Source organism: Terrapene carolina, unplaced genomic scaffold, assembly GCF_002925995.2.
Source record: "Terrapene carolina triunguis isolate 2854851 unplaced genomic scaffold, T_m_triunguis-2.0 Scaffold192, whole genome shotgun sequence".
Lineage (NCBI taxonomy): Eukaryota > Metazoa > Chordata > Testudines > Emydidae > Terrapene > Terrapene triunguis.
Window position 1 is genome coordinate 15,863,073 of NW_020664543.1, and position 9,433 is coordinate 15,872,505.

Below are 9,433 nucleotides of genomic sequence, written 5' to 3' on the forward strand. Positions count from 1 at the left end.
CAAAAAGAACAGGAGTACTTGTGGCACCTTAGAGACTAACAAATTTATTAGAGCATAAGCTTTCGTGGGCTACAACCCACTTCTTCGGATGCATATAGAGTGAAACATATATTGAGGAGATATATATACACACATACAGAGAGCATGAACAGGTGGGAGTTGTCTTACCAACTCTGAGAGGCCAATTAAGTAAGAGAAAAAAAACTTTTGAAGTGATAATCAAGATAGCTCAGTACAGACAGTTTGATAAGAAGCAAGTGTGAAAATACTTACAAGGGGAGATAGATTCAATGTTTGTAATGGCTCAGCCATTCCCAATCTAGTCATGGCAGAGGAGATTAAAGAGAGAAGTGGTAAATTGACAGTTTTGTCTCATCCACATGAAAGAGGAGACAGAGGAAGCAAATGGGTTGTGCTGGTCCAATGCTCCCCTCCCAATTAGGTGCAAAAGGCGGAGGGGGGAAAAGAACAACAGATCCATTGTTGCATGGAGTTTGCTGTCTCTATGTAGAAGTGCTCCTGATCAGCCTGTAGTGAGTGCAAAGTGAATGGCTCCATCGCCAGTTCATTAATACTTTGCTTCCTTTCCTCTCTTAAGTCACTCACACATGCACGGATCTAGGCCATGAGCAACAAGACTAGAGATTCATTCTACGCTGACACCCAGGTGCAGGAAAACTTGCAAACCCGGCTACCTTGCCCCACCACCGGTGAAGAGCTTGCTTTGAACATTTTCCCAGAGATCAACCCTTGAGCCAAACACTTTAACTGCCTGGGCACTGCTGGGAAGGGAGGGGAGGAGGGGTTTGAAGTCCCCTCTGTCAAGCAACAAGCTTCCTATTATTGGCTAATTATAATTCTTTAACCAGCACCTGCCTCGAGAGGATTAAAACCCTGTCAAGGATGGTTAAATTGTTGAGGGAGAGCCAGGCTCTAATAAGATCTAAAACTTCTGAGACCTCAAGGAACAAATGAAGAATACAGTATAAGCCAACTGCGCTATTTTAAAAACGCAACAGAAGTTTGAACAAGGCATCATGTCACCTGTACAACTAAGCCAAGCCTCGTGTATCAGCATCCCCCCGTGCCAACGTATTCATGTCAGAGAAGTCACACATGTACACAATGCATATTTGATCCAAATGATGCCACTAGGCTCCTTTGTGTGTGTGTGTCGAACACCCAGCAGGTGAATGGCTATAGAGAAGGAATTTTGGGTTTGTCCTGTTCTGGAAGAGATCTAATTAGGGTTCCACCTGCAATACTGTATACTCCGAGACAAAGAACTCCTCCATGGAGTACAGACAAGCGCAAGGCAAGCAGCAGGCAGCTTTTTCCAGTTACTGTGCGATACAAGGCTAATGTGCTAATGGCAGCTGGGCTAATCAACTTAAGTGCACAAATCAAGCTCTCTTGCAAGTGTCCAATCGCTGTGGGTCTGCTTCCATTTTGCTGATCATGAAGAATTTGCTCGGGAGGAGGGGGTGGGTGGGGAAAGGTAATGCCCCATCCAGCTCTAAACTGCAGTGTTTTCTATAAACAGGAGTCAATTGACACCCTCCACAGACAGCCCCCTCATCAAGTGGGCTGATAGGCACTGTACTTCTTGAGAACTCCTGTGCACATAAAGCAATTGAAGCCAGTTTTGCAGGTTTTCTAGAATCTATTGCTGACAATCATCTGAGACTGCAGCTTTGCATTTAATTTCAGCTCCAAATCTGCTATACCACATTCCTTGCAATACACACCATTCATTACACTTCATACTTAGGATTACACATTAGTTACATCCCATCTCTTAGGAACAAAAGGCTGAAACCACTTTACAGTTGAAAGGTGCACCACAGGGCAGTGTTACAGGGCAGATGAGAGGGTGACAATTTTTACAGAAGGGTTTGAAATTGAAAGAACAATGAAAACGGGCGGATGTGTTGGGACCCCCCCCCCCCCCCCATACTTTCCCTTGCTTGAAGCACCTCGCACACTGTTGGTGAGGCATAAATAATCATATGGGGACTCCAAACACAACTGGGCCGGGCTAGTGCATTACAGCCCTAAAGGGAAACTGATTAAAAAGAGGTGAAACTGACCAGGCTACTGCCACTATCCAACCTGATCCAAGTGGAGCAAACAACATAGAATAGAATCATAGAATATCAGGGTTGGAAGGGACCTCAGGAGGTCATCTAGTCCAACCCCCTGCTCAAAGCAGGACCAATCCCCCCCCTCCCCCGCTAAAAATGGGGATGTCAATTACTTTTTTTTAAAATGCTGATTGGATCATCTAAGATGTCACTAATAACACACATAAGGCATTCTTCTCTAAATGTACAGTGAAGCCTCTGCTTCTGGCCACCTGCTCTCCACAGCTGTGTTAACAGCTCACAAAATCTCAGTCCCTGTGAGATTTCCCAGCCAGAGTAATTTAGGCGGTAGCAGGGAACCCCCAGCAGCCACCTGCAAGCCCTTCCCGCCCCCGCACACACACACCTGCATACATTGTTTGTAATCAACCTGCGCCAATGACTGCTGTTTTTCCTGTAGAGAAGAATGTCAGCAGTGTTTTAACTGCAAACTCAGGGCAAGATCATACCCAACCCTGCGCAGGCATGCAAGGAAGAGAGGTGGAGGGGGGAGGAGTTCAGGCACTAGGATCCTTCCATCCCACCTTTTGTCTGGGCAGAAACCTGAGGAGCACCTGATGCACCCCACTGTAAGTGCAGCGGATGCAGGTGATTTTGGAGGCATCATCTCTGTCTCAAGAGCTGGCCTGATGCACGTCTACATTTCCTACTGTAGGAAGTGGTTCAAAGCCACCCCCCCTGTAGCCCAGGAGCGCCGCCAGCTTTTCTGCCGGTACCTAGGCAGCGGAAGGTCCCGCCCCGAAATGCCGCCCCCCACAGAGGCGGCGGAAGGTCCCGCCGCTGAAATACCGCCGCGGTCACTGCCCCCCAAACTGTAGCGCCCTAGGCGACCGCCTAGGTCTCCGAATGGGTTGCGCCGGCCCTGCTGTAGCCCATTGTGTTATGGCTCATTTAGATTAGTGCAATAAGCCAGACAGAAGCCCTCAGGAGAAAGCACAGGGAGGACAAAGCCGAAACAGAAGAACGCTGTCAGGGCAGTCTTCTTTTAAACAAACAAATAAATAAATAGGCAGCCACAAGCCAAAAACGTGGAGTCCTTGAGTCCCTATGGCAGCCTCTGATACAACCAGTGGAACCTCTTTGTATTATTTGTATACCAATAGCACCTACGGACTCCGACCCAGTATAGAGCCCCATTGTGCTGTGCCAATGCATGAGAGACAGTTACTGCCCCGAATATCTTCCCTCTATCTAGATAAGGTAGCCAATGGGTGGGAGGCAAAGCAAAGGCACAGGGAGGTTAAGTGACTTGGCCAAGGCCACACAGAAGGGCACTGGCAAAGGCAGAAGTAGCGCACAGGCTCCTAACCGAATCCCCTGGATCATACCACGATACTTCCTCTTCTTTTGACTGTCACCTGGATGGAATGCTCAATTCCATCAGAGTGCCAGCATGACTCAGCACATCTGCACCTTAACCGTGGCATCAAACCCCAGTATTTTGTTTGCACAGCGTCACTGGGTTGATTAGATCCCTCACTGCTCCTCATGTCAGAGCCATCTGTATGCTCAGAGCACCTTAGATTCAGTCTGTGCATTTCAATAAAAACCACCTTTGTATACCATAGTAGGTTGGACACTGGGTGGGGGAAATCAGCTTGTAAAGATAACCAAGCCTCCTTGACAAATAGTTTCTGAAGCCAATTCCATAATGGATAAGGCCCAGTGTGACAGTGAGCGCCCAATTATCAGACCCGATGTGAACTCAGATCTCTGCACTGCAGGTGGCAGCTTTCACAGATTTTAAGGCTGGAAGAGTTTATTAGGATCATCTAGTCTGAGCTCCTACATAACACAGACCTGAGTCTCACCCAGCGATTTCTGCCTCAGGAGTACATCTACACTGCAATACTGATGCGGGCCAGCCAAGGGTCTTTCACTGCAGTGTGGACATACCCTCATAGTCCAACGAACTACACATCCATTAGAAAGACATCTAGACAGAGCCACGAATAGATTTAAAGACTCCAGGTGATGGGGAATTTGCCACAACCCTTGGTGATCTATTCCAACAGTTAGTTACCCTCATTGTTAAACACCTGCATCTTGATTCCAGTTGGGTTCTGGACACACTGACTTATCCCAGTACATACAGTCTTCAAAATTGGCTTCCACATCCCATGGTGGGGCTCTGCATGCGGAGATGCCAGCAGAGCTGCTGCACAGGAGATTTATGAACGGATGCTCCCCCTGTTTGTCTATGTGGCAGAGGTGAATGAGAGGAGACAGGCACAGTGTCCACCGTTACACCTATTCAGTGGCTCTAAACATCTCACGTGAGGGATGCAAGAGACGCTACAGCCACTCTTCCAGCCCACAGAGCATGGGGAAGGAGCTACAGAACCACAATCTAGCCCTGGTGCATCGCCCCCACAGGGCCTCCTGCACGCTTCACCAGCGTAGAGCGTGACTAGTGAGTTGAAGTAAATTTCACCCTTAAACCTGGGGTGCAAGCTGAGTTACTTGCATCTTCCAGCCAGCAGAAAGGAAACTAGATGCAACTGGGAGCAGAGAAAGGGAGTCACCTTTTTCCACACAATGAATAATAGCGCATTTCAATTCTTCGCATAACCGCCCTGACCCAGATTAACGAGAAGCAAGAGGACATGGCCATATTTCATTAATATGGCTGCATGTGTCTGACGACTTGCACGCATGAGTAAAGCGCCTGAGTCAGCAGAACCATGACTTTGGCCAAAGCAGCGTCTCAGACTTTCAACAGAGAAACAGCTATGGCTGGGTAGAATAAGACACTTACGCAGTAAGGGAAAGGGCAACTGACAAGCCCCATGCTACAGGCTGATCAGTTAGGCCCAGAACCCCTAAATCTATGAGAAAACAATAGGAGCTGCAAAACCTCCGCACCTCTGAAGCAGGGAACCAAGGACCATGCATACGTTCTGAGCTCCACCGCTCCCTCTTTGCTACAGCTATCGTGTTCCCCCACCTCTGGAGAAGGTTACTTTTAATAATACACCCATCTCTAGATTTACATTCCCAACTTTTGCATTTCAGAGAATGTTTACACTTCACACAAGCGATGCATGACACTTGTAGAAATCAGCACTACAAGCATCTCTCCCACCACTGCCCAGAACTGTTCTTCTAACTCAGCTGTCCCGCAAAAATTGAAAGAAAATCCCACTTAAAACCACAAGCAAAACAACTGTGATCTCTCTTGGTCACTAGTCCCAGGTCATCTTAGGTTCAGATGGTGGTATTTGCTCCCAACACAACTTCTGGTAAACATCTGACTTGGTGAATTACTACTTCAGTTCCTGGTCCAGCCTCGCAACTTTGGACCCGAGACACACCAAAAAAAATAAAATAAAAAATCACATGGGGGAACCCAGACAGTGCTAGAACCTGCCCTATTGGACCACGCTGCACTTGGCCTGGTAACAGAGTGCTCCAGTACCAGATTTGATACAGCGTCTATAAGTGTCTCTATAAGCCCTGACTTCTCCACCGATAACCTGGACCCAACCAATCATCTAAAACACCTAGCAGCTGAACTGAGCTTTGCTCAGCCAAGCAACTGAACTGAAGATAAGAAAGTCCTTCTCATTCATGCACAGGTCACTCTATTGAGGAGTAGGAAAAAGACATCTACCCCCAGCACTGCGGCCTCCAGTCTATTCACTCCTTGACATTTTGAGGACATCAAATCATGGTAATACTAAACTAACCCATTGCCCTTCCTCAGCATCTTCCATCTGAGGACTGCAAAGCAGCTTACAGACATTGATGAATTCCGCCTCTCAAATCCCGGTGAAGTAAGTGGGGGAAGTATTATCACCCCCATTTCACAGGTAGGGAAACTGAGGCTCAGAAAGGTTAAGTGACTTGCCTGGGATGACAGAGCCAGGAATAGATTCCCTGGGGTGTGGCCTCGGGGGAAGGGGCAATGTGGGGGGTGGAGTCATGGTTTGGGCACCGGTGGCCCCCCCACTTTTAGGAAGCTTCCACCATTCCTGATGGGGATCTGAGGCACAGAGATTAAATGACTTTCCCAAGGTCACACAGGGAGTCTGTGGCAGCACCGGGAGTTAAATCCACATCTCTCAAATACTCGTCCAATACCTTAACTACAAAGCTATCATTCCTCCTCTTCACAGGTTTCCTTCTGAACTTTAGATACCTACAGTAAATGTCACTCGTTTCCCAAAGATTTTCCATCAGGTCGCGATGCAAAGCGTAGTTACAGTTAAGGAAGGCAAAATAAAAGGATGCAACAAAAATGACAGCATTTAAAGCGGCTCATGGGAAAGTAGAAAGAGAATCATCTCCAGCAGTCCCAGCACATGCCAAGCTCACAGTATCTATTGCAGTACTCAGGGACTCTGCATAACTCCCCTTGCTGTAAAAACGTGCGACTCCCATGTGTGCATCAAGAGGAGATTAAAACCAGCAGGCATCACCTGTTTAAAATGATGACCCCACCAGAATACACCTTGTCGTGTGATTGGTGGAAATGAAGTTCTTAAACGCCAATAACCAGACAGATGTTTCGGCAGGCCAATTCCAGCTATGCTGGCTATTACAAAGGCAAGCACATATTTTCAGTACAGAAACACAGCTTATGTTAGCAGTAATTCTTTCTAAAAAGGTCCTTGCTAGTAATTAGCTAGTAGTTTCTTATAGCACTGAAGACCCTTAGCTTTTACCTTAACCTATTAATAATATTCAGTGCCTCAAGGCTCATTTTGCAAACCAAGTACAAATGCATAGTGGATCAAGACATCTTCAAAATATGCACCCCATAATGTAATACTTTGCACATCCATAACACCTTCCATCCAAGGATCACAAAACTCTTCATAATTATTACTGAATTAACCCTCTCATAAGAGAGATATTGGCATTCCCATTATACAGGGGGAAAAGGAGGTCAGTGATTCCTCAAGGTCACCCGCTTTTCCATGAGGAAGAGCCGAGATCAGAACCCAGAACTGCTGACTCTCAATGCTGTGTGGTTTCATCTAGACCAGGCATCCTGCCTGCATGATCATGTCAGAAGCACAGGTTCATCGGCTAGGAGAATTGCAAACCACACTCACGAAATCTTCAGGGGAAGGGTTGGTCTCAGATTGGTCAACAGGGAACCCGATGGGAGTTTAAATAATGGTTTTAAAAATAACATGCAGCCCTGGTGAGTATCTGTAAGAGCACAAGCCCCTAGTGCCTTGAGTGATATTGTCACCCTGGGAATTATTCTTCAAAACACAAAAGAAAAATGAAGTGGAACATGATACAGCTAAGTTTTTAAAGCCAGACAATTGTTTGCACCTTGTCACGACAATTTATCAATGCAATCTGCTATTTAAAAGAGAATCGTTAAGCTGGCAGACTGGAATTGAATCTGTACTTACTGAAGTTCTTATCAGAACCCAAAGTTCTTTCCTCGCTATTGCAATATTCGTAACCCGTTCTTTTCCGTGCCACACAAATAATGCATAACGCTGGCAAGAACAGCTGACGACACAGCTTTGCCTAATAGGCCAGAATTTTATAACCCCCACCCAGCATTTATGCATTTCATTTTTTTAAATGCAAGTAACACACGAGCCAAACATTCCAACCTGTGTGAACATACACAAGACACCACATTTACGGTTAATGTGTATTCCATGCATGCACATACAAAGATGGGTATGTAGCAATTCATTGTGGGATGCTGTAGTCCCAGTTCAGTTTTTACTAGGGACTTCAAAGGGAATTTTGCCAGAGCAAGGACTGAGTAAAACTCACTTAAGTCTCTGGATTTAGCCCTATAGCTATAGCCACATTAGATACAATTAATAAAACAAATAGAATAGAAAGGTCATTTCTTTACCAGTGAACACGGTGCTATGAATGTCACCAATATAATTCAGGCCCCGTGTAAAAATATTACAGCCTTACAAAGTATCAGCATGCAAGCAAGGGAAAAGAGGATTTAGGGCAGTCCAGACCTTTGAGAACCTTTGCCTGGAAGCTCATTCTTCCTGAAACAAACTCCACGAAAACTGATCAACTTCAGAAACTACTGCATCGCCTCCCACCCTGCAAAAGGACCGGCCCAGCCCTTTTCCCTCGCCACACAGGATGAAATGATTGCGAGACTAGTTGAGGTTGGAGTTACCTCCTGAGCATGCACAGGTCAGTCACATTGCTTCCCATAGGTCCCCGCTCTTTAAGCCTTACCGGATTTAGGAGGATATCTGTAGACTGAATTAGAAGGGATGTCCACCTCTTCCACCCCTGCGTTCTGCCTGCTGGTCAGCGCCCCCATGGCTGAGCCTTGCAGAGGGGATCCAGGGGCTGGGCTGGGGTGTTCCTAACGGGATGAATGCAAGAGCAGGCAATGCAAGCGGGAGAGGAGGAGGAGGAGGAGGAGCAGGGCAGCCTCACAGTGTCCTCAGTCAACCGCACTGGCTTTGCCCACTGCTCCTTCAGTGGGGAGGCTGCCGCATTGACTCTCCTGCTGCTGAGCAGGGGACAGGAACAGCTGCCCTCACTCCCATCCCTTCCTCGCCGGAGCTGAATGCACGGGCTGGGCTGGGGCTAGCGGGGGCCCCTCCTGGAGCACTGCGGCTCACCAGGGGCGGGGGATGCCGCCGCCGCTGCTGGAGGGCCGGGAGGCAGCCCCTGCCCGCAGCAGCATCCTCTCCCCCTGCGCCGGCAGCCGCGCGGAGCCTTTGCACGGGGGGCTGGGCGCCGCCTTGACGTTAGGGCGGCTCGCCAGCCAATGGAGGCGGGGAGGAGGCAGCTGTCACCGGCCGGGCCCGGGTGGGGGCAGGAGCCGCCTGCCGGCAGCTGCACGAGCTCACCTGGCTGCAGCAGCAGCGCCCCAGCTGGGGCAGGGTCTGGGCTCGGGGGGCAGAACGGGGGCCCCGGGTCCAGCCCCAGCCCGGGGAGAGAGGACCAGCCCTGCAGCCGCGAGCTGGACCCCGAAGCCACCTGCCGGAGGTACCTTCTGTGCATGGAGAAGCCGGTGTGGGGCCCCTCCCGCTCTCCTGCGCAGGATTTCCCCGGCCCTGCCCGCTCCCCTCCCTCTGCGCAAGGGGCTGGAAGGATTCGCTAGACACGTCTATTCACCGGGGCTGAGCTCCCGAGGGATTCCACAATGCCACACCAAAGGGGCACCCGATTGCTTGCAGCACCTTCCCTATACTGGCTGGGAGCTCCCTAGACCGGGGCGATGGGCTCTTTCCACCGAGGCTAGACCGGTCTTGGAACTCCCTTTACATGGGCCAAATGTGTCTTTTTTCACATGCAAAACCAGAAATTGGGCCCCAGCCCAGCCA

At 48.8% G+C, this 9,433-nt stretch overlaps 1 protein-coding gene across 2 annotated transcripts in view; it reads right to left on the reverse strand.

Moving 5' to 3' along the window:
- RNF157 (ring finger protein 157) overlaps window positions 1–8,661 on the reverse strand; it is an 80,784-nt gene extending 72,123 nt beyond the window's left edge. For both annotated transcript variants that reach the window (XM_024206726.3, XM_024206725.3), the window contains exon 1: window positions 8,331–8,661. In XM_024206726.3, the coding sequence (XP_024062494.1) occupies window positions 8,331–8,418 (88 nt within the window). In that variant the 5' untranslated portion in view covers window positions 8,419–8,661. The remainder of the gene's footprint in view (window positions 1–8,330) is intronic.
- Between the last annotated feature and the right edge of the window lie 772 nt (window positions 8,662–9,433).